Source organism: Cryptomeria japonica, chromosome 1, assembly GCF_030272615.1.
Source record: "Cryptomeria japonica chromosome 1, Sugi_1.0, whole genome shotgun sequence".
NCBI classification, from domain to species: Eukaryota; Viridiplantae; Streptophyta; class Pinopsida; order Cupressales; family Cupressaceae; genus Cryptomeria; species Cryptomeria japonica.
In genome coordinates this window covers 558434850-558461414 of record NC_081405.1, presented here as the reverse complement: position 1 = coordinate 558461414, position 26565 = coordinate 558434850, and the positions used below count along the sequence as shown (strand labels likewise).

General features: G+C 36.5%; 2 protein-coding genes across 2 annotated transcripts; both read left to right on the top strand.

Annotated features, from left to right (window-relative positions):
* The first annotated feature begins 2784 nt into the window (after window positions 1-2784).
* Window positions 2785-4317, top strand: LOC131057564 (scopoletin glucosyltransferase-like). The gene has a single exon (XM_057991727.1). It carries the CDS (start codon window positions 2785-2787, stop codon window positions 4315-4317), a length of 1533 nt encoding a protein of 510 aa, XP_057847710.1.
* Window positions 4318-21742: 17425 nt separating this feature from the next.
* On the top strand, window positions 21743-23533 carry LOC131057562 (anthocyanidin 3-O-glucosyltransferase 4). Its single transcript, XM_057991725.2, has one exon. It carries the CDS (start codon window positions 22215-22217, stop codon window positions 23355-23357), a length of 1143 nt encoding a protein of 380 aa, XP_057847708.2. The 5' UTR covers window positions 21743-22214; the 3' UTR covers window positions 23358-23533.
* The last annotated feature ends 3032 nt before the right edge of the window (window positions 23534-26565 follow it).

The following is a 26565-nucleotide window of genomic DNA, read 5'->3' as shown; positions in this document are numbered from 1 at the left end:
GTCGTTCCCTGCACTTGGTCACGCCATCCCTCTACTATGGTACAATAAGATGGAAGATACATAAATTATATAAACAAAATACTTACTATGCCCTTAACAAAATTGGCTAAGTTCAAAACATTACCTTGTAATTCAGTTGTTATAAAATTATCTTCGAAACCAAAAGTATATATATATGTTTCCAACTTCAAATCATATTTTATAAAATAATATAAAAGGAAACATAATCGAATAGTGTCTATGAATGGGCATCATAAAATGTTCTATTGCTTCACATAAGTATTCATGTGTAGTTTTATGGAAGATTATTAAGAATTCTTTATAAGCAAATAACTAGCATATCTATTACTAAAAAAAATTCATGTAAACTACGTTGAGAGATATTAATTTAAAGGTAATTGTTGAGTATTAACATAATCTAATTGAATGTCGTTAAAGCTACATAGATCGCTATACAATTTGTTTAGTTCTCTTTTTTAACAATTTTGATAATTGCTACTTCTTTGCAGGTTGGATTTGTTTAAAACATACTCACTTGAATCCCAAAATAAGACTAGCAATTTGCATAGTAATATCAATGATTTTCTTTATTTGAGTGCATATCACATTTTATTCTAACCAAATCATGTCCATCAAGTGGATAATATGCTTATTGATCATGGCCTATGTAATTAGTAAAACAATTTATTTCCATCTTTCAAACTTATTGCTCCTTTATCTGTACTCACTGTTTACATTTGGTTGGAAGTGTTCAAAGCCTTTTTGGAAACTTAGTTTGCACACATTTTTCTTGAGAGTTTTACAACCATGTATAATGCTAACCACTAGTAATAAAGAAAAAGAGGTTTTGTGATACCTTCTATCTATGTTCAAAAGGAAGTTGGTTTGATTCTAGTGAGGCTCAAGGATCCAATGTATGCAAACTAGAACTTATTAGCTCAAATATTGGTTGTTGAATCATTGATCTGTCAAAATGTTCTTGCTTTTTGATATTATTGACCATAGTCAATCAATAATAAGATGTATTGTATTGCCATTTTGTAATGTCCCCTTTTATGAAATGCCCTAGTTTGCCCTAGATTTAGCTAAGGGTGGGTTAGAGGGGGAATACCTTTATTTCCCAAAATAGGAAATCCTACAATAAGTTAAAAATTTAATGTATAAGTGATTAATATTTACAACATACTGACTGTAAAATATAGATTATCCAATTATGATCAACAAGGAGAGACTAACTAAGATTTATGAAATATAGACAAAATATGAAGAAAGATCAATTATTAGTGAAACTAAATGCAATTTGTAATAATAAATAACTGCAAACGTAAAGCTCAAAATTATAGATTATAACTAAAGGAATTCTAAACCAACTTGTGAGGGTGTCTTAAACAATTGTTCTCCCTGAATTAAGCTATACTTGATAGGGTGTCCTATCTACTGTTCTCCCTAATCAAATCATAATGGTAGGGTGCCTTATTAGCCATTCTCCCTAATTGACAAGGTTCCTTATCAACTATTCTCCTTGATTAAAATTATATTAGTAGGGTGTCCTATCAGTCATTCTCCCTATTGTAAACCATATTGATAGGGTGCCCTATCAGTTGTTCTCCTTGTCGCGGTCTTAATAACTATGGTTGATTTTAGAAATTAGATATAATATGTATTGGTAATAACATCACATTTCATCATGCTAGTCGTAATAGTTTAGGAGATAACACAGTGCTCAATCTTAAAGACTAAATGCTATTCATAATAATATGTAGAGACTATTAACAAAGTTATGTCTAGAAACTTCATACTAGTATGCTATTTCCATAGTAAACTATTTACAAATTCTTATAAACTTAGTGTGCTTTATGTGTAAATTTCATCTAATTGTGATGAACGTGTTTCTATTTGAGTAGATAAATATTACTTTGTTGTCACCTACTCCATAAAAATGAAGGTGGTCTTCACTTAATTTCTATCTTTTTTCTTTTCTTTTCCTCTCACGTGCATACCTCAATATGTATAAGGGACAATAATATAGCATAAGCACACTATTCCTATTTATTATGTTTAGGTATAAACATTTTCTAAGAGTGTGTTTGTGTGGTAGATGTGAAAATCCAGTAAGAATAAAAATCCAATCCCAAAAAATATATTATGAATCCTGATAAATGTTTCTTTTTTCGTAAGGTGGGTAGGAGATAGGTATGTGGATCACTATGAACTTCTATTTCTCAAATAATATATTTATTGTGAATACCAAACTTATTGTACGAATCATATGCTCGAAGGAAATAGAGTAACTTAAAAAGTTACATCCCTGTTACTTTTTCTGTCGGGGAATCAGAGGGGAAGAAGCCGTATGCCGAAAGAAAATAGACTAAATCATGGCACTGTATGGAAATATTTGCATATGGATGCACGACCGTTAAAAACTGAATAAATTTGATATTTCCTAGATATCACCCGGTCTGTGTGGTATTTGAAATATAATTTCATCCTGTTCGACATATGTTTTTGTAAATGAGATGCATTTTTTTAATAATATATATAGATGCAGTTGATAAAAAAATTACTTTCGAACGACTTTCTAGTGACTTTCGGCAGAAAAGTTCCCTCGAAACCCACGTCAAGCGACGGTTCAAACAACACTGATCAGCTCATACAGTCTCCCTGTATAGATAATCCCTATTAAATGTCTCTTTCCCATCCATCCTCCTCAGCTGTTACATAATAAGATTTGTGTAGCCTATGCTCTGCTCATAATAAAATTTGGAGTTTGATTCAATCTGCAAGATGATCAACAATTTTGTGAAACCTCATGTGGTGGCAGTGCCGTTTCCTGCACTCGGTCACACCATCCCTTTACTCGACTTTGCTATCTCGCTTGCCTCGTCTGGTCTCGCCATCACTTGTGTCACAACTGCTGCTAATGCCCTCCGTCTGAAACTCCAAATGGCCCACGCTTTTTCCTCCGGGTTAGATATTCGCCTCCTAGTCCTTCCCACGCCATTAGTGGAAGGGCTACCCGAGGGAGTTGAAAGCTTCGACCAAGTTCTTCCCGAGCATTGTGGTCTAATTTATGATCTGGTTGTCAAGCTTGAACAACCTTTTAATCATTGGCTTGAAGCTCAAGTTGAAGGAATGAATCATCCAGTTTGTATTATGCATGATGTACTTCTAGGATGGACTATGGAGGTACCCCAAAAGCACAATATCACTAGGGTGGTGTTCAATACATATGGCGCATTCGCTCTTACTCTGCTGCGTTCTGCATGGCTTTCCGCCTCGCATAACGCATTGGAGAAAGAAGGCGACAGTATTCTGCTGAGCTTGGATCTCCCCACTCCTCTCAGATTACATAAGCACGAAATAGACACCATGTTGTTCGACCCCTTGATGCTAGAGGTAATAGGACGGTTACAGTCGCTCAATCAAGGAGGGGGAATGCTCATCAATACTTATGAACAGCTGGAGCCTGAATATCTCCAACACTTGAGAAATCTGACAGGGAAGAAGGTATGGTCCATAGGCCCAGTTCTTCCATCGACTTGCTTTGGAGGTGCAGCGAAAGACAGCAACCGAGGTAAAATGGTAGACATTAGCGAGGTTAAGCTGTTCCAATGGCTGGATTCTCAAAGCTCATGTTCAGTTGTTTATATTTCTTTTGGAAGTCAGATATTCTTAACAGAAGAACAAAGCAAGGCCTTGGCTAGTGGTCTAGAAGCCAGTGGGCAACCCTTCATTTGGGCTATCAAAGTGTCCCCAAAGTTCGAACCCAGGACATCTGACACAGCAGATCTTCTCGATCGTACATATCTTCCGGAGGGTTTCCAAGAGAGAACAAGGAATAGAGGGTTGGTCATATGGGGTTGGGCACCACAACTTCTTATTCTCTCACATCCATCTGTGGGAGCCTTCGTGAGCCACTGTGGATGGAATTCTATGCTTGAAAGCGTGGCTCTAGGAGTCCCATTAATCACTTGGCCCATCTATGCAGATCAACACTTCAATTCTAAACTAGCAATTAAGTTGGGAATCGGAATCCAAATTTGCCAGCATAGAGATGGAATTCCAGACAAGGAACGAGTGAAGGATGGTGTAACACTTGTTTTGAGTAAAGAGGAGGGGAAAGAGATGAAAAGAGGAGCAGAAAAGTTGAAGAAAATGGCAAGAGAGGCAGTTGAATTTGGAGGATCCTCGAATGTAAACTTACAAGATTTTGCCCGCGAGATGTACCAATTGCACATGACAAAAACTGCTGCTGTACGTGGAGAATCTTCAAAGCTTACATATTGTTGGATTAATGCTTCTGAGGCGCCACTTTGACAGTAGTTCAAGGTTGTTTTTAGAGACGTTTTAAAGGTTTTTGTTTAGTAATAAGTTGATGTATTTTTGTAAGTTTTTTAGGTACTATTTTAAAGCTGCTTTAACAGTGTTTAGTCGGTGTTATTTTTAGGGAATTTGTTGCTATTTTTCAAAACCTTTACGTATTTGAAATATAAAAAATATCATATGGTTAGAAAAATTAGAGATTCTGATGTTATTGTAACATTTTTATATAAATAGGAGACCATGCTTGATATTTAATCGATTTTCTATATTTTGTATAAACTATATTTTTGAAGATCGGCATGTAAGTTCAACCTTTAGGATTGGATGTCCAAGGAAAATCTAATTCTAAAGATTGGTAATTTCCAAAGTAAATTATAATGCGAGTGTATTTTTTGTTTGGAGAAAATAAAAAAGGTCTAAAAGCATGCACATCTTATGACCCACATGCTCTATTTTTCCTTGCAAATTGCATATTCGCCAACATACAAACATTCTTTTTATGGTTTTGAGAAATATCAATCATTATTTGACTAATCTATCGTTCTTGTTTTTATTAATGTAAAACATTAAAATTACATATTTAAAATTAAAATTGAAAAGCTTCAATCTTTATTTTCATGTTTTGAATAGTTTGAATGGTTGTTTTCATGTTTAAAAAAAATTAAATCATTATATTCATGTTTTATATTTGAATTAAATGATAGGTGTCAATCATTATTTTGATCAAATATATCATATTGATATAAAATTCAACATTATGCTAAGGAAATGATAAAAAACTCAAACATCTGAGGAGTCCAAAACTAGAATGTGAAGAAAAGAGAATGAATGAGATAATTTCATGTAATTAAAAAATAAAAATTTGAATTGACGGCCATCTCAAATCAATATTGAACAAATTTCTTAAACAAAGATTGAATTAATAAATGATAAAATTATCTATAATTATATAATTTTTAATATAAAATTAAATGTCACACTAATTGATCAACCTATTAAAACTATAATAAATATACCAAGCTTTAAGGATGAGCAAAATTTATGTACTGAAGCAAGTTTACTATTGAGAATATATGTGTAGGAAAAACTTATAATAGGAAAACAAAAATTGACACTAACAATTGGAGAGGGTAAATGCTTGATTGATTGATATTAGATTCCACAACAAACACCAATATAAACAAAAGTAATTTAGTTGTGCAACACGACTAACTACCAATTGTCTGATAACCACCTATGTCACTAAAAAATGTATTATGTAATATATGCTAACATTTGCTAACATTCCCCCCTTATTATGGTAAATGGAAGTTTGGATGCTTTGTGATATTTTTATTACCAAAGTATTCATCCGCAAACCCAACTTATCTTATTGGTTTTTAACATTTTTATCACATTCAATGCCTTCAACGTCTTCTTTCATTATAGGCACAACTTTTGTAGCTAAGCATCCAACCACAGGAAATCAAATTACTTCTCATCTTTTCCAACCAAAATCTAGTTTAATGTTTCCATTTACCATTGCCTTCTTTGATACAATATGAAGAATGTAATTGCTTAGATTTATTTATATTAGATTCAACAATAAAAACCGATATAAACCTAGAAGCAATGCAATTATGCAATGCCTAGCTACCAACTACTTGATAATCGCCTAGATCACCAAACAATGGAATATGTAATGTATGCTAACATTCACTAACAAGAATTACTAGTGTCAAAGTTAGACAAAGTAAATAATACTTAGTGAGATAGAAGTTGTTATCGATTAATTAACCCTATTTCTTAAAGCATAATTTCCCCCCTTTTAATATTTGTTGGTATAATTAAAATTTGTGAGTGTTCACCTCCAACTCATTCTCCTTTTCTATAGGAAAGTCATTACTATTGATTATAATTACTATCCTAGGAATGTATTGTTTTCCTTTGGATTGTGTTAGTGGGTAGGTTGTTGTTCATTCTTTTTTAATTGCTGCTCTAGATTATATCCAATTCTATGTGGAACTATGGATAATCGATTTTTTTTATGATCTTTGGTGGAATGGACCTACATCTATTTAGTGGGGAAAGGTATTTAATATTAATTGTTATTCTTTGATTTTTTTGAAGTCTATTCAAATGTGTTTTCAAGAGAAGAACCAATGCTACCATCATTTGGGCAAGCATTCCATTGATTAATTTTTATTGATAATTGTAGTTTCTTGGTTGATAAGCTTCATTTCCTAATTTTTGCATTCCTTCTTTGATATTTTAGGACATCATTGTTCAATTTTTGTACAATTTTTTTGTATGCTATCTATGTCCTTATTGATGTAGAAGGTTGATTTTGTGGAATCCCTTGGATTCAAGTTCGAAGATTGTTGATAGTTGCTTGATTGTTCAAGTATACTTGGTTGAATTTTAAGGAGGTTCTCTTGATTAGTTGCATTGAATTGAGGAAATTGATTATTCAAATAGGATTTTATATTCAATTATATAGTTAGCGTAACCTAGCTTGTTAGAGGGAAGTTAACTACCTAAGTAAGGTTGAAGACTTGGTTTTGATTATGTGGTTTGTGATAAAGTTGATTTGGGACTCCAAGAATTTTATTGAGTAGTGTATACGTGAGGGATTACTTAAGAATGACTATTTGATTGTATGTTGCTAGTTATCTAAGAGAAGAGAGTGATCCTACAAGTTATAATCTTGTAAGATGAGTTGTATTTCTACCATCACGAATTCTATTTATACAATTGAAAAAGTTATTATTGTAGGAAATTTACGTCTCACAAACATATAAATAAGAGGAGCTAGAGCCTGGCTATAAAGTACATTTGAACAACATTAGCTCTTGTAGGATTATAGGAAGCTACTAACCTCATGTATAGTTAAAGGAAGCTTATGTTGAACATTATTAAAGACTCATTAGTCTCTCTCCTACAAGTTACAAATTGATGATAAACCATAGTGAGAACAATGGGCAGTCTAAAATGATCAAGGGAATCATTTTGAAGCCATTACATTGAAGTAATCAACCTATAGAGCAAGGATAATTACCGATTGTAAGAAAACTCATTAAGATTGTAAGAAATTATACAACTTGTGCCACATCTTCTATATGAATTTTTACACAAATCAAGGCATATTTATATACATAATTTTTTTTATATTATCTATCCTTTATTAAATTAAAGATTAGATATGAAATTGTCATATATATATATATGTATATATATATTTTTAGGAAGATTTTGTCCTAGGCCTCAAACATTGAGAGGTTGTTTATGTCAAGTTTTTAGATGTATTTACAAATAAAATTTTAAAATATTGGCAAACACACAAAACACAAAGGAAAACATCATAACTAGACTAAACTTAGACTCTATGGATTCATGTATCCTTTGACACTTATGGGAGCCATTTAGGATATCTCAGACCAGTAATCAATGAGGGTTGATAAGTTCAAACTCACAACCTTTGGAGTAGAATAAAAAAAAAAGAGACACAAAAATGAGGTGCCAATAGGGTGATGGAGGGTTTTCTTAGGCATTTCCTTAGCTAAATTTCGTTTTGGATTAGAGTTTAGAGGAGTTGGTAAAAATAAAAACAATATTTTAACATATATTCATATATATTTTTATACGTATACACATACATACATACATGTATACATATATTATATACATATGTATGTATGTATGTATGTATGTATATATGTACATATATGTGTGTATGTATGTATATGTATATTTATATGTATATGTATATGTATATGTATATGTATGTGTGTGTGTGTGTGTGTGTGTGTGTGTGTGTGTGTGTGTGTGTGTGTGTGCGTGTGTGTGCGTGCGTGCGTGTGCGCGTATATATATATATATTGTAGCGTCCTAAAATTGCGACACTTGCAATTTCGACTGCATTTCGGTCTTCATGATGGCGACGCAACACACAACCTGAATGGAGACCCCGAAACTTGCTCACGACACCAAAAACTGCATTTTTCAAGTACCCTGGCCTGAACCTCCTTGCACCCTGCTGTCCCGGGAGGTGGGACTAGAGCGCCCAGCGCCCTGGTCCCTCAGGACCAGGGCGCCCAGCACCCTAGTCCCTAGGACCATGGCGCCCAGCGCCCTGGTCCCTGGGTCCTATTTTGGGCCCGGTCTCCTAAGGGGTCTCGGGTCTTTTTGTTTGCAATTTGGAAATTATCTTTCCTGGTCGGCCTAAGGTCGGGAAAATCAGTCTATCAGCCCTAATTGACAAGTATATAAACTACATTTTTCTCTCTCATTTGGAAATAACAGATACATGACGGAAAAGGCGTGGAAACTATACTCAAACATTCAAGCATTCAAGCATTCCTTCAAGCAATTGATCATTTCAAGTCTCCATTCAAGGCTAAGTGTTGCATTCAAGACAAGGATTCAACCATTGAAGAGGAGATCACTTACTACATACTACATACAACATACTACAACAACATACAACATCTATACCTTCGCACATAAGGATACAAACATCCTTAGAACAAGGTATTAGTACTTGTTTTACAGTCATTTACATTTACAGCACTTGCTCATTTCTTGGTTAATTCCAAAACCGGGGTTTGACCTAAAGGCAAACCCCTAATCCCTAACCCCCCAATCGTCTTCGCTTTTCTGTGTGTAGGTTGCAGGTACGCGGCTGAAATTGAAGATCTGGAATCCTTGTGTAGAGACGAACAGATCCCCCTTCGTTTCGCAGATTTTTCTGAGGACCGTGGCGCCGGGCACCATCATCCCGACAACTTTTGCTCAAATTTGCAGTACAACGCCGTATCGACATTTTACTGCTAATTCCAGGTCCGCAGCTTCATCCTATAATCCGAACTCAGTTTATAAGCAAATCTTTGTCACTTTCTATGCATTCCTAGCTCAATTCCTCTATGCACATTCTTTACAAAAGAGGGTAGCCTTGCTGTCTTGACCCTTGAAATTCATTTAGCATCCAATCTTGCATTATGTGGGATTGGATCTTATGAGTTTCAACCCCTCTTTTGAATGTAAAGTCTCTCCCCTAAGTGAAAACCATCGAATCCTAGCGAACCTCCCTTCTCTCTCCTCGGAGTTAGAAGAGGGGAGAACATCTAGGGTTCGATTGCGATTTTCCGCTTTACATATATATATATATATATATATGGGTAAGTGAACAAAGATGGTGGTAAAAAAGGAGGGGTATAAGTGGACATTTTTTTTCTGAAATCAGGTGAACCTCAACTTAGAGGCAAAATTTGAAAGTCATCCACTCAAGATATGAAGATAATCAAAGAACAAATATTGTAGTACTCTGAATATAGTTTCCAAACTACTAAACTTTTTCAAAATTGGATAAGATTAAGGGGGTCAAATACTTTGCGCATGAAAAATGGACCCTGACTTTTTCTGGAAAAACATGATATAGTGTCTGACGAGCGCATAAAAAAGTCATAGTTAGATTTAGTATTTTGACAAATCCTTTGGTATAAAGATAGTTAAGAGTGAGCACTAGATGATGTGTATCTTTTCGTTGAGTATTTGTTTTTTTTAAAAGATTTTTCCAATCGAGCACATCCTGAAAATTAGGTACCTGTTTGTGCACGAAGCATAAGTTGCACCAAACAAGTCGAAAATACAATTATTTTTAAAAAAATTGTAAAGAATCAAGTGCACTACAATAATATATAAAGTTTTTAAAATTTGGATAAGTATATCAAAAGGTATTAAAAAAATGGTGCACCTATGTCTGTGAGAACTATGGAGACACTGGTAAAAGAAACTCAATAATAATATGTTATTGTTTTTCAAAGTTTGAAAAACTTATATGGTTAGAAAGCTCAGAAGACGGGTGAAAATATGGTGGCAATTTTAGAAATACCCACTTGATGAAGTGTAAACCTGATGATGACAAAGTCGAGAAACCAAGTTGATAAAGTAAAACACGTCAAAAAGGAGAGAAATGGAGGGAAATCAAACTTCCAAACCGTAGCTTTGTCATCCAGGCCTATTTCCAAGCCTAAACAGTCAAAAGTGCGTACATGGTACTTATGGTGTAAGAAGTGCGTAAGCTCTATCTTAACTATAAACAACGCGTACATGCTATGTTTACTATAAACAATGCGTACACGCTATGTTTACTATAAACAATGTGTACACACTATGTTTACTATAAACAACGTGTACGCGCTACGTTTGTTTAAATTTTGGGAGTGTGTATAATATGATATTGTATATATAATATGTGTATATACATATAATATATACTTTTTATATATAATATATAATATTTACATATATATGTATATAATAATATATAATATATTAAGTATATATATACACACATATAAGTGTATTGTCTCCCCCTCTCAAGCGCGTACAAGGTGCCTCTCTCTCTCTCTCTCTCTCCATACCCCAACCCTCTCTCTCTTCTTCTCTCCCTCCCTCCCTCCATACCCCACTACAACTGTGTCTGCACTTCTATAGAAGTAAGTGAATTCATTTCTTGTCTGCAACTTCCTCTTTGATTTTTATCATGTATGCTCTCCTAAGAAAATTGACTGATGGATTTGTGTGTGTATATTGGATAGGAGGAAGAAGGGTCTGAAATTGAACCACAAGTGCATTACCGTGACAAACAAGGAAACCTGCAGCAATATTTTTCTCGAATGTGTTTTTAATGAGCATAGTAGATGTGGAAAATAGTGTCAACAAATCAAAATGATGAGTCAGACTACCTGCAATATGTTTTTCAGAAGGAAAAAACTGGTAGGAAGAGAAAGAGGAAGAGTAACAAAAATGATCTCATAGAGAATGATAGTGGTGGGTATGCGAGAGTTCCCATGCTGTTACACAATGCCTGCCATCTAAAGAAATTGAAGTTTGTTGTAAGCATGGAAGTGGTAGTATATGATGATCATCACTTGTCAAAAGGCCTGGAAGGGTACATACCCATGAAAGAAATCAAGTGTGTAATTCCTATAGTCACAATCGAGATCAGTCCTATAGCCTTGCAAATTTAAGATCATCATATGATTTAGAAAGGTAGTACTCTTAGGGTTAGGTCAAGCTCTTACACTTGATTTTTAGCGAAGCCTCATTGTTTGTTCGCTAGTAGTCTCTCTTATGCTGACAATGGTCTAACTAAGCTATATAAAAACTAAACTATCGATGTTCTATTGTATGATGTTCTAATCATAACTTTAAATAATATATCATTTTATTAGCCCACCATATGACCCCTTAGGTGTCATTAGAGGTCATATTGTTTCCCAAGAGGTCATAGGACACCATATGACCCCTTAGGACACCATATGACCCCTTAAGACACCATACAAACCATAACGATACCATATGGTTTCCTAAGGGGTCATAGGGTGCCATATGACCCCTTAGGACACCATACAACTCATAACAACACCAAATGGTGTCCTAAAGGGTCATATGGTGTTCTATGACCCCTTAGGACACTATTTGGTGTCGTTATAGGTCCTATGGTGTGCTAAGGGATCATATAGTGTCCTATGACCCCTTAGGACACCCTGTGACCCCTTAGATGTTGTTAGAGGTCATATTGTGTTCTAAGGGTCATATGGTGTCCTATGACCCCTTACAACACCATATGGTGTCGTTATGTGTCTTATAGTGTCCTATGACCCCTAGGACACCTTATGACCCTTTAGCACACCATATGGTGTCGTTAGGGGTCATATGGTGTCCTAAGGGGTATATAGTCTCCAACGACCCCTTCGGACACCATTTGACCCCTTAGGACTCGATATGGTGTCTTTATGAGTCGTATGGTGTCCTAAATGGTCATATAGTGTTTTATGACCCCTTCAGACACTATTTGGGGTCATTATGGGTTGTATGGTGTGCTAAGGGGTCATATGGTGTCCTAAGGAGTCATATGGTGTCCTAAGGAGTCATATGGTGTCCTATGACCCCTTAGGACACATGCATGGATCCCTAGGATACCATATGATCCCTAAGAATACCAAATGACCCTAGAGAGGGGGACGAGAGGGATGGAATGAGAGAGATATACACCTAAGAGAGGAGAGTGAGATAGATAGATAGAGACTGAGAGGGAGAGACAAGAGATAAATGAGAGAAATAGAGATGGAGAGAGAGAGAGAAAGAGAGGGGGGGGGACAAAGATAGAGAAAGGGAAAGGGAGGGGGAGAGAGATATGGAGAGAGAGAGAGGGAAATAGAGGGAGAGATAGAGATAGAGAGTGACACAAAGAAGGGGACTCAAAGAGAGAGAGAGAGAGAGAGAGAGAGAGAGAGAGAGAGAGAGAGAGAGAGAGAGAGAGAGAGAGAGAGAGAGAGAGAGAGAGAGAGAGAGAGAGAGAGAGAGAGAGAGAGAGAGAGAGAGAGAGAGAGAGAGCGATATAGAGAGATCTAAGAGGTGGATAGAGGGATTGGGAGAGAAAGAGAAACCTAAGAGGTGGAGGGAGGGAGGGAGAGAAAGGGTGAGAGATAGAGAGAGTCTGAGTGAGAGGGAGGAAGGGATGGAATGAGAGTACAAGAGACTAGAGAGAGAGAGGTGCGAAGAGAGGGAGAGAGGGAGAGAGTGAGAAAGAGAGGTAATGAGAAAGGGAGAGAGGGAGGGGGAGGAGAGAGGGAGAGAATGAGAGAGAGATACACCTGAGAGAAGGGGAGAGTGAGATAGAGAGATAGAGGATGAGAAGAAGAGACTTCAGAGATAAAGAATGTGGGAGAAAGAGAGAGAGCCTTAATTGAAAAATATAGAATTGATTCTCTCCCCTTCTCTCTTCCTCCATATCCCTTCTTCTCTCCTTCCTTCCCTCCCTCCCCCTCCTTATCCCCCCCCTCTCTCTCTCTCTCTCTCTCTCTCTCTCTCTCTCTCTCTCCCTTTAACTCTCTCTCCATACCCCTTCCTCTCTCTCTCTCTCTCTCTCTCTCTCTCTCTCTCTCTCTCTCTCTCTCTCTCTCTCTCTCTCTCTCTCTCTCTCTCTCTCTCTCTCCCTTCCTACATACCCCTTCTCTCCCTCTCCCTCCCACCCTTCTCTCTCTCTCTCTCTCTCTCTCTCTCTCTCTCTCTCTCTCTCTCTCTCTCTCTCTCTCTCTCTCTCTCTCTCTCTCCTTCACATTTTCTTTACTACAAATAGCGCGTACGGGATACTGAACCTATTAGTTCACTGCCCCGCCATAACATTTTTAAGGTGTAGGAGTGCGTACATGCTACTTATTACTTGTAAGCACGTACGGGGTATTGATCCTATTAGTTCGCTGCCTTGCCATAACATTTTTAAGGCATAGGAGCGTGTACAAACTAATTATTAGTACGGAGTGGGAAAAATAATATCGTGAATTGACAAAGAGGGTATTGAGTACCCAATAGGGTCTGTTGTCATGATAGGAACATGGCTTAGGAGATACTCTATCAAGAATTTTGATGTTTGGTTGTTTGAGGACTTTGAACAGACATATTCTTCATTTGTCTAACCTTGTTGTTGCAATAAATATTAATTTGATGAAGTATCGTGATAGACCTCATAACAAGATTTTATGGAAAGTTTGTGAATCTGATCACAAGGCAATACTTGACACAATACGAGTTAGAGTCGATCCTGAAGGCTCACTTGATTGATTCTACAGTTCAGAGTAGAATGATTTTGAGAATTTTATATATATCGTCGATGAATTGTTCTATATTCATTTTTTGTATATATTACTGCCCATGAGCTGATTTTAACATGTTTAGGGGCATATTTAAATGACAATGAGCTGATTTGTACATATGTAGATGCCAAAATTTGTATATTAAAATGGGGATGAGATGAATCGCACATATTGTAATGCCAAATTTTGTATAAAATCCCATGAGATGATTTGTATGACATTTTTTTGTATATTCAAATAGCTAAGAGCTAATTTGACCATATTTAGAGGTAAATTTTTGAATAATATGTGAATGTTTTGTGACTATTTTTTGTGTCTATGTTTTGTGACTATGTTTTGAGTTTATGTGATGTGATAAGGTTAATAATGAGAATTCTGGATTCTTGTATAATCATGGAGAATTATTTGAGTCATTATCAAGTCATAGGGGTCATAGATTGAGTCTAGATACAATTTGAGCAAAAATTGTCATTACTGTCAAAAAAGTTGTCAAGCAACTTGTACATCGCGCCGGTAGGGTATGAATTTCGACGTTTCGGCGCTTTGGGATGCATGAGAGGAGCATGCCTAGTGTAAACCTGCCCACCCAAACACGCTCATGATGTCGATTTGTGCACACAACGAACGAAATTAATTCTAGCCTATCCTACAACTTTGCATTGCATGCAATTGACAGTTTTTGCAGCAGGCAAAAAAATGCTACCAATTGAAAATGGCTCTGATTTGTCAAAAATTGAGATAGGCCATTGTATAGGAGCCTCATGTGACCCCACAGGTTCAAACGGATCGATTATATGTGTCCTGGATTGGAAGAAACAGTCAGTCAAAGTTTGGCAATTTTTTGGACTCATGGCACTTGAGAGATCGCACCGGTAGGCTATGACTCTCGATGTTCTGATGCTTTGGGATGCATGAGAGGAGCATTCCTAGCATAAAATTTCCCACTCAGACATGCGCATGACTTTGGTTTATGTACACGATGAACCGAATCAATTCTAGCCTATCCTGCAACTTTGCATTGCATGCAACTGACGATTTTTGCAGTAGGCAAAAAAATGCTACCACTTGAAAATGGCTCTGAGTAGTCAAAAAATAAGATAGGCCATTGTAGAGGAGCCTCATGCAACCCCATAGGTTCAAATGGATCGATCATATGTGTCTTGGATTGGAAGAAACAGTCCGTCAAAGTTTGACAATTTTTTGGACTCAGGGCACTTGAGAGATCGCGTCAGTAGGGTATGACTCTCGACATTCTGACACTTTGGGATGCACGAGAGGAGAATGCCTAGCGTAAACCCTCCCACCCAGATGCATTCGTGATGTTGATTTGTGTACATGATGAACTGAATCAATTCTAGCCTATCCTGCAACTTTGCATTGCATGCAACTTACGATTTTTGCAGCAGGCGAAAAATGCTACCAATTGAAAATGGCTCTGAGTCGTCAAAAATCAAGATAGGCCATTGTAGAGGAGCCTCATGCAACTGCATAGGTTCAAATAGATCAATCATATATTTCCTACATTATAAGAAACAATCCATCAAATTTTGACAATTTCTTGGACTCAGGCCACTTGAGAAATCGTGCTGGTAGGGTATGACTCTTGACGTTTTGACACTTTGGTATGCACGAGAGGAGCATGCCTAGTATAAACCTGCCCACCCAGACACACTTGTAATGTCGGTTTGTGCACACGATGAACAAATCAATTCTAGCCTATCTTGCAACTTTGCATTGCATGCAATTAACGTTTTTTGCAGCAGGCGAAAAAATGCTACCAATTGAAAATGGCTTCGAGTCATCAAAAAATGAGATAAAAAATTGTAGAGGAGCCTCATGCGACCCCACATGTTCAAACAAATTGATCATATGTGTCCTATATTAGAAAGAAACAATCCATCAAAGTTTGACAATTTTTTGGACTCGCACCGGTAGGGTATGACTCTCGACGTTCCGAAGCTTTGGGATGCACGAGAGAAGCATGACTAGCATAAATCTGCCCACCCAGATGCGCTCGTGACGTCGGTTTATGCACATGACAACCAAAATTTGACCATTGCGAGCGTGAGGGTGTTGTCGCACCACACATATTGTTGTTTATATTCATATTGTCAATTTTTGTTGTTTATGTTCATATTGTTGATTACATAGGCAAATATTCATTTAAATTTATAAAAGGGCAGCCACCAAATACAACGAATACACAATAATGAACTGAATACAAGGAGTTTTGTAGGGTTAATTCAGCATTTTAGAAATTTTATCAAATCATATTCCATGATTGCAATGTTTTATATCATAGATTTTTGTTGTTTATATTCATATTGTTGATTACATAGGCAAATGATCAATTAACTTTATAAAAGGACATCCACGAAATACAATGAATACAAAATAATAAACTCAATACACATTTATTGGATTGAATATCAACATTTATATATATCAAAAAAGGCATGTTTGTCAAGTCAATACAAGTATTACAAAAATGTGGCATACGCCATGTCCAAATTGATATACAATAAAAATGTAAAATATATCTACATGTATCGGTCATTCTATGACCAAAACTAACACTATATGATCCTGAACTTGTGGTGGATCATCAAAATCAAGCCTCTTCGATGCAGTTTGCGGCTCTGTAGATGGCTGCAAAACCACAATTCAAAAGCCAAGTTAGAATTCTTTTCTAGAAAATAGTTCACAATTAACAACATAACTATGCATTTAACTATAATTCATTCGCAATTGAAATGTAGATTACCTCATTGGCTAATCTAGGAGCTAATGTCTTCGCTCTCCTCTCCTTGTCACTCTTAGGAGTTTTCTTGAAGACATACTTAAAAGGATCCATGTTATGGCCATACCGCAAAGGGGTCTATTGTAGATTAAATGTACAATTAATACAATGTACTAACATAAATACATCAAAAACACTTAAAAGATATAATATAGAGAACAATGACCTACTGGTGTTCGAGATGCTTCTCCAATGGACTGAGGATGACTCACCATCGATGGAGAAACTGTTGCTATTACCTATACAAAAAAGGATCAAAGATTAAACACAATTAATATAATTATAAGTATTATAGGTTAAAAATAATTAATGTAATATATCAAACAAAAGTGTACCGGATCCTGAGATGCTTCTCCAGTGCATGGAGGAGGGCTCGCCATTGATGAAACAACTATGGATATTTCCTGTATGAAAAAAATATAAGATTATAATATATCACAAGTTCACATGTATGTGTGCATATAATCATGAAATCAAGAAAATAAAGTAGAGATACATACCTCCGCCCTCTCTTGATCCACGGGCGAATCAGGTGCATTCAACAAATCCACATAGCTCAATGGTCATTGTACATGTAAAATAGACAAAAAACACTAATCAATCTACAAACCCCAACTAATATTTGATTTCAACATTTTCAAACAATTGTACAACTAAAAATGTGTTCAATTACCTTCTTCCCACATTTTGGCGTCTTTGAGGAATTTTTTTTCTTAGGATGAGGCCTAGACGCGGAGGGAGTACCCTAAAAAAAATAAATTAACATGGGATATTAGTACAGATAATATATTAAACATAATTTAAAAAATCTAAAATGAAATGAATTGCATATTCCATCAAAACAATATATAAAAAGGGTTGTATGAAATATGATACCGTATAGCCTTGTAGGCCAAAATCAATCGCTGAGAGCGTGATGTCATCAATCTGGGACATTTGGTCCCCTATCAACACCTACAAACCAAAAATTGGACCAAACATTAAAGATAGTATATCTTGTAATATTTTTTTAATTCAAAGTGTACTATTCTATTTTAAAATGTTACAAAATTTATACCTCAGGCATCGAAGTTGCAGATGTAGTAACTGGGGGAGGAGTATGGGATACCGTTGTTGCATCTTGAAATGCATATTATTTGTTTCAATTTAAATCGATGTATAAATGAAAATTCATTTATGTAATTAAAAATTTAAAGTGACTGATAAATAAAATGCTATGAATTCAAATCAACACACCTGTGTCTGTCGCTAATGGGAAAACACCATGTTCATCAACTCATCTGTCAGCGCGAAATCCTCATTCATGCGGGCCTGACATCTACTCCCGCAAATCGTGCACAGATGAGATGTGGATCCATCTGCATTGGCCGCATCATCTATCCCTAAGCCTATTCCCAAGCAACTAACACAAATATGCTGAATGGGATCTCTGTCATCACCTGGAGAAACTAATGGCTCATCATCTATTACAATAGGGTGTGCTAATGACGTCCCATGTTGGATGATGGCACCTGTCAATGTTGTGGCTGCCTAAAGAGTCTGTAGCTCCATCGACTCTTTCAGCTGTACTGGGACAACCTGATGCACCTTGGATTTGGGTGCTAAGGGGGGACGACTCTCCAGGGCTACTTGCTTGCGGCCTCCAGGTCTATCTTGGGCAGAACCCCACCTCTACCATGGAACTCTCTCATGTCAAAATAGTTTGGCCGCACATTGAGCACAAACTCATAGTATACTTTTCTCAAAAAATACAATGGCACCTCATAATTATTACAAGGTGGATCATCAAAGACCATCCACCACCTCTGCCAAAAAAGATTCTTCATCTGCACATTGGTACACCAATGTATGGGAAACCTCTTTGCTTTAAGAGGTAACGACTGACCAGTTTTAGAATCAACAAAAAGGGCACATATTTGTTGTTTACTAATATTTTTGTTTTTCACTCCCTCGTATGATAACCCATCAACATAGTATTGACGACACCTATCCCTAAAGTTTCCCCATTTTATAATTTATGTGGAAACAACTATGACACCACTAGCTAATGTTTCTAGGCTAGTGGCAAGGGATTTATGATGCTCAAGTTCGGATGTTTTCAATTTATCAATCAGTCTATTGATTTTAGACGTATTTTGCCCTAATTGATTAATTAAATGCTCCTGTGTTTCAGGTGTGCGGTCAAAAGGAGGAATTGGGGGTGTATCTTGTGGGTTTTCAAGAGGTGCATTTTGTTTTTCTTGTTGTGGATTATCAGAATTTGGTTTTTGAAACCAAAAATGAAAAAACCTAATCAAAATTAATGAAATTAAATTCAAAACATAAAACAAATTGAACAAACGGGAAAGACAGACAAAAATTAACAAAAACCAACCTTGATCCATAGTGTCTAGAGGAGAAATGAGGCACCCCGTTTGCAGTTTGGCGAACAAAATGGGGCAAAAACCGTGGCTGTCACGGGAAAATAAGACCTAGTTTTTTTTTAAAAACTTTTTTGTGATAGGTATCGCGTATGTGGTCCTTTAGGGCTTATTAGCGCGTACGCGCTCATTTTCCTAAAAGTATCGCATACGCACTCATTTTCCTAAAAGTAGCGCATACACGCTCACTTTCCTAAAGGTAGCGTGTACGTGCTCACTTTACTAAAAGCAACGCATATGCGTTACCTTTTTTAGGCTCGAGAACAACGGAACTAAGCACGTACGCGCTGCTTGTTTTTTCATATTTTTTTTGGGTGGTGTCCACGTTATAGACCACCATCTTTGTGCACATACCCATATATATGTGTGTGTGTGTGTGTGTGTGTGTGTGTGTGTGTGTGTGTGTGTGTGTGTATTTATTTATATATGTGTGTGTGTGTGTGTGTGGCAAGGGTTTGTAGATTAAGTAGTATACGAATGTTTAAATGAAATATGTGTGTATAATGACATTTTTCATAGCTCATCTAAGTCTTCTATGTTTAGGACCTAATGTATGTGACAATCAATACTTAGTTTTGTGTTAGATGTATAGGTATGAGCAATGAACTTGGTTGACAGGGTAAATAATAAATGGATAGATAAAAAAGTAGCAAAGAAATTAGCTACATAGGATGATTGGTAAAAAATGGAGGTATTTTAGTTATACTAGTGTATGAAGAAGGTATATCAACAATATGAATTATACAAATGCACATGCTATTCCTCTTATTTATTAAGTGAATTTTTGAGTCATTATGGGGCTTTTTTAGCTCACCCAATGGCAAGAAAGATATAATTCAAATTACAATACATCAAATTATGTAATTTCATGAAGATAATAGAGAGAGGGATAATAGAGCCCGAGAGAGGAACTTGGCAATCAAGGGAGAGAGTGTTTGGGGCCATAGAAGGGATGAGTCCTATGTAGGAGAAGTCCTTTAAATGAAACTACACAATAGTAGCAACACATGCTCTAAACAAAATAGGATCTCCTGGGGGGAGGAGTTGCGATAGCAAGGGGTGACAAGGCAAGAGCCAAAGGGACACGTGAATGAACCATAGAAGTAGGGGCAGTCAACGAAGATGGCTCCACAACAAAAGAGTCCATGTCTGAAAGTGCCAAAAAAATAGTGAGATGGAACCTATCCGCATGCTTCTACCAAGTGGGAGATGACCGAACACAGGACCCTTGAGGGCAAGAAAAGACCAGATGCCTTGTGGCAAAGCAACATTGACACTAAAAAGGAATTCCTTTATAGTCCAAGTGTTGCCTCTCTTGGAGACCACCAACCCTAAGAGAGATCTCCGCAAGAAGGGGTTTAGAGAGATCCAGATCAACTACGATCCTAGCAAAGGAAGCATGAGAAAATAAACTAATATTAGGGTCCACCTTAATAAAGTGGCCCAACATGTTACTAATAGACTCATTAGTGGTAGGGCAGCAGAAGTGCAGCAAGAGGTGGGGGAGCCCAACCCAAATAGGGGAGACCTCAACAAAGTCTGTTAGAGGACTCAAAGAAGAGGTCAAAGGCCGCAGTGGCAGAACATGGGAGTCTCATCTCCATGGGCCCACAGAGAGAACTATATCCTTACCATCAGTGTGATCAAAACATACAACAAAAAACCCACAAGCACATGGGTAGATCTCTAGCTTAATAGAAATTAGGAGTTCGATTGATCAGAGATCCAGAAATGTAGTAATGGGAGTGACAATCACAATCAATTGAATCTATCGATTAGAACATACTTTTTGTAGTAGGAAATGTAGTCAAGCACCTCCTTACCCACAGACACTTTTGGAACAAAGGAGGCACAAGGAAGGCATTTTGCTGAAGGGGTAGCTGGGCCAAATGAGGGTTTGCAGAGCAGATCAACAAACAAATTCTTAAGGGGAGAGTTCATCGAAGCATAGGCCTCTAGGGGAGTCAAACGAGAGAGTTTCTGGGGGGCCAAGTGAGAAGTGTCAACCAAAATGTTGTAGATAGGGGATTTGTTAATAGGGGAGCCATTGTGAGCAAGGGAACCGGTGTGAGTAGGAGTACTGGGTTGCAGGCATCCACAAGTGCGAGTGAAGATTTTGAAAATTGAAGGAGAGGCCATTAATGAGAGTGTTTGTTGTTTTTTTAATCTTTGTTACAACTCTCATTAGATTACAAAAAGAAAAACCAATCAAATTTTTAATCTTTACTATAATACATGAGTACTTGGAAAAACACACAAAAGGAAAAAAACAAAAAACTTATCATTCTAGAACCTCATCATGCAATTATGTGGGGTCGTCTGCCTTAAGCGCTGGCCCGTCCATTAGCAAACATAATAACTTTCATACAGAAGGCGTTAAAGCTGGCAATTTTCCCTAATGACGCTGGTCTAAGGGATCAGGAATTGCCGTTCTTAGTTATTTTCCAACTTCATTGATGCCGGATATCCTATTTTAGATCTTGACATGGGAAACGACAAATTGATGCCCTACCCTTTTAGACGTAACAAATAAAGCATCTGACTCTTGGTTGTAACTTGGCAATTCTCAGCACTGGAAATTTGTATGGAATTCTGTATGTAATTCATTATTCAGTCGGTGAATCCTTCTTACAAAGATTGCAGTCGAGTTCAATCAGTAACAAAGATGTTGAATGGTTTTGAGAAACCCCATGTAGTGGCAGTGCCGCTTCCTGCACTGGGTCACGCCATCCCTCTACTCGAGTATTGTAACTTGCTTGCCTCGTATGGCCTTGCCATCACTTTTGTTACCACCGCTGCTAATGCACCCTCTCTGAAACTCCAAATGGCCCACGCTATTTCCTCCGGCTTCGATATTCGCCTCACAGTCCTTCCTACGCCACAAATTGAAGGGTTACCCAAGGGAGTGGAAAGCTTCGAGCAAGTTCCTTCCGAGCAAACTGATCTTATTTTTGATTTGGTCGCTAACCTTGAACACCCTTTTAACCGTTGGCTTGAAGGCCAACTTGAAGGGAGGGAGCTCCTGTTTGTATCATGCATGATGTGCTTCTGGGATGGAATATGGAGTTAGCCCAAAAGCAAGACATCGTTAAGGTTGCGTTCGATACATATGGCGCATTCGCTCTGACTTTGCTGCGTTTTGCATGGCTGTCATATTCGCACAACGCAGTGAAGGAAGAAGACGACAGCGTTGTCCTGAGCTTGGGTCTCCCCACTCCACTCAGATTACATAAGCACGAAATACACTCAGTGATGTTCCAGGCCTTGCCGATGAAGAGAATAGGACGGATACACTCAACCATCCAAGGATGGGGAATGCTCGTCAATACATTTGAGGGACTGGAGCCTGAATATCTCCAACACTTGAGAAATTTGACAGGGAAAAAGGTATGGTCCACAGGCCCAGTACTTCTGTCCGCTTTCTTTGAAGGTGCGGTGAGAGTCAGCACCCAAGGTAAAATGGCAGACATCAGCGAAGATAAGCTGCTCCAATGGCTGGATTCTCAAAGCTCATGTTCAGTTGCTTATATTTTGTTTGGAAGCCAGACATTCTTAACAGAAGAACAAAGCAAGGCGTTGGCTGGTGGGCTAGAAGCCAGCGAACAGCCCTTCATTTGGGCTATCAAAGTGTCTCCAGAGGTTAAACACACGCAATCCGACCTGGCTCACACATATCTTCCGGAGGGGTTCCAAGAGCGAACAAAGAATAGAGGGCTATTAATATGGGGTTGGGTGCCACAACTTGTTATTCTCTCCCACCCATCTATAGGCGCTTTCATAAGCCACTGCGGATGGAATTCTATGCTTGAAAGCGTAACTCTTGGAGTCCCATTAATCACATGGCCAATGATTGTAGATCAACACTTCAATTCTAAACTAGCTGTGGAGTCCGGCATTGGAATCCAAGTGTGCGAGCATATAGATGGAATTCCAGATAAGGAACGAGTGAAGGAGGGTGTTACACTTGTTCTGAGTAAAGACAAGGGGAAACAGATGAAAAGACAGGCAGAAAAGTTGAAGGACATGGCGAGAAAGGCTGTTGCATGTGGAGGATCTTCAAATGCAAACTTACAAGATTTTGTGACTGCTATTCAGAAGTTGCAGAAGGCAAGAACTGCTGCACGAGAACAATCCTCGAAAGCCCCAAAAGATCATTGTGTTCCAAAATTCATCTAAAGCTTACCAGTTTCATAGCTGTTTGTAGGCATGTATGTAGGCATGTGGCTATTGTAGGCCTTGTTTTTATTGCCTCCTCCGATGTGTAGCTCCGAAGATGTCATAGGTGCTATATTAATAAGAATCCTAGGTGAGTTGCATGTTTTTTTAGTTGAATCTTAGAGAAGTTTGTGGCAGGAGACAACTCCTCCGATGTTTTGAATTAGAATCAATCAATTCAAAGGGTTTTTTATTTTCTTGTTTTTTTTGTACAAGTTTGTGGTAAAAATTTGCTTTTTCATATTCAATCAATCACTTGTGTCTTCTGTGTTTTCTAATATAATTTGCATTACTGATATTTTTTCTTGTTAATTTTCTTACATGGTGTCGTATTACTATTCATATTAAAGAAGATTATTCTGCTATAGCTTGTGTCTCAATATCTTTCATAATGAAAAACCCCATGAATATAAAGATCACATTTAAAAAAAAATGTTGTTTGGTCTAGTTATTATTCTTTTAGCATGATATTGGATGAATCCATTTCTTTGCTAGGGATTTGGAGGATCTATATTGAACCAATATGAACCTCTTTCTAGGCTGTCATTTTGACATAAGGGTTTGTTCTATAAATCTTTCTTTAGCCTTTGACAAAATGGCAGTTTTGAAACATGACATACATATGTATCAAAGCATTTTCACTTAACTAAAGACAAATATGTGTTTCTTAAAAACCATGTCAATAAAGGAGAAATAAGTGTTTTCCTACGATCTACTATAATTTGATTTTTAAAATGGAATTTTTGCCATTTTTTTCTTTTTTCCTCATTCACTATCATATTTTTACTAGGTTTTTTTGCTTTTTCAATTTACAAATTTGATGAAATGTTTTCTAACAAATCCAAATAATCTTTATTTGTACTTGCTTTATAAGATCTATGATAATCATTTCCCATGTTCTCCACTACTCATGCAACCCTCCTACTACTTCATTGAAAGTTAGATTTACTTACAACATACCCCCTTAAATCCTAAAATGTGTATAGAACTTGCACAATAATATTAGTAACCTATTTTCATTGAGTGCATTAAATATTATTATTTTAATTTTCAATTATGTCCATGAAGTGGATAATATGCTTACTGAGCGTGATCTATGGAACTAGTGAAACACATTTTTTTTCTATCTTTTAAACATACTTCTCAATTGTCTGTCTTTGCTATTTACGTTTGGCTAAAAGTTTTCAAAGCCTTTTTAGAAAATCAATTTGTGTACATTTACCTTAAGAATTTATAGTCATGTATATTGTTAGCCACATGCAATAAATAACAAGAGGAATTGTGTTATCATTTATCTATGTTTTAAAGATAGTTGGTTTGATTCTGGTGAGGCCTAGGGATGTAATGTATGCAAATAGTATCTTGTTAGTTCAAGGATTTTTATTGATATCCATTAATCAATGCTCTCATTTTTATATTAAGAATAGGAAATAAGAACAAGAGGTGATGTGTTTCTAGTTTCTTGTGTTCAAAGTGTATTTGATTTGAATCTAGTGAGGCACAAAGATCCAATGTATGCAAATTGGAACTTGTTAGTTCAAATCTATATTATTGATATCTATCAATTTGCGTTTCCTTTTACTTTTATGAAACTTCTTAATGTCTTTCCAAGTTTCCATTTTAGAATAAGGGTTTGTTCTATAAATAATTATTTAGCCCATGCCAAAATGATAATTTTGAAGCATGCTATCAATATGCATAAAAGAATAAAGGATATTAAAATTTGGTTAGGTGACTTCATATTATTATTCCTGGCCAATATAGGTGGAGACTTATGTTTTCACGTGATTAAATGCAAATACTATCTTTCTTGGACCCCATGCTAGTAGAGGAGAAACAAGGCTTTCCTAGGTTTTCTTTATTTTATAGTGTCCTAGTTATTTCTAATATACAACTAGTTGTGCTGGGTTTTTCTTGCTTTTTAATTAAATTTGAATGCGGCGAATAATAGAGTGGATTCAATAGAAAATAGATCCCTTGCCCCTATTTTCAACTAAGGCATGTAGCTATTTTTCAATTTCTATATGCTAAGAATTTGGATGAATATTACAAGATGAAAATATTATATTGGATTTTTGTTGCATGTGACCCAGTCCATTTGGGATGATACTGTTTCTCCAAAATTATGTATCTCATGTTTTATTTTTAGAAGATGATTGTGAAAACATTTAAAAAATGAAATGTGATTAAACATAAGAGTAGCGACATGCTAGTATTAGTTCTTGTTAAAACTCGGTATTGATGAAATGCATTTGTTGAATGATGAAAGAATTTTAGTTACAAAACCTTTAGTTATTCAAGCTCTTCATCAGGTTAGTAAGTCATGGCATTTATGAGTAATTTTATATTTCAATTTTATTACATTATTCTACACAAAGGGTTTGGTTATCAAACACGTGCTTGTCTATTGACATATTTCCAAATGATAAATTTTGATTAACTCAATGTTTTGGTTTATTGGCAAACAAACTTAAGTCTTCTTTATCATTAAATTTCAACATTTTCTCAATTTTGAAAAACCTTATACTTTTTGTTCTAGGATATTGAAACATAAGGGTTAATAATATTTGTAACAAGAAATGGAATAATCTAAAATTTCTACTATCATAACCTTCAAAATGTTAAACCCTCATGGAAACTGATGCTCTGCAAAAGGGATTAGAAAATCTGTTTGATGGCAACACACACAAGAGCACAAGAAACAAACGTAAGTGTTAGCAACAAAAGATTATCCTAAACAGGCATATCAAGAGAGATATTAAGCATGAAATAGAAAGCATATAAACATAGAATAAAATAGCTAATCAAGATGCTCATAGTTGCTCCTCCCTTGTTCCTCTCCTCTCCAAGTTCCACATGAGTGTAGCTCTCAACTTTTAGCACTAGCCATGGATGCCATATGGAGATTCAAGATGGTTGAAAATGATAAATAAATGCTATGCAAGTGTAGATAGTGATGCTATTAAAAAGCTCTATGCTAATACCAGTATAACAACAATACTCTAATGCTTCCTTCTTTGCTTGAGGAGAAAGGTTCTATTTATAGAAGAAATGGGGAAATGAAAGGTTAAGATTGAGCAATCTTAACAAGGGTTAGGATTGAAAGATATTCAATCCATGTGAGACTTTCAACCCAATCCCATGTTGACAAGTGTCACCATGAGGAGGC

Excerpts from the sequence above, each read along its gene's own strand:
- LOC131057564 (XM_057991727.1), top strand. The coding sequence starts at position 2,785 with ATGATCAACAATTTTGTGAAACCTCATGTGGTGGCAGTGCCGTTTCCT.
- LOC131057562 (XM_057991725.2), top strand. The coding sequence starts at position 22,215 with ATGCATGATGTGCTTCTGGGATGGAATATGGAGTTAGCCCAAAAGCAA.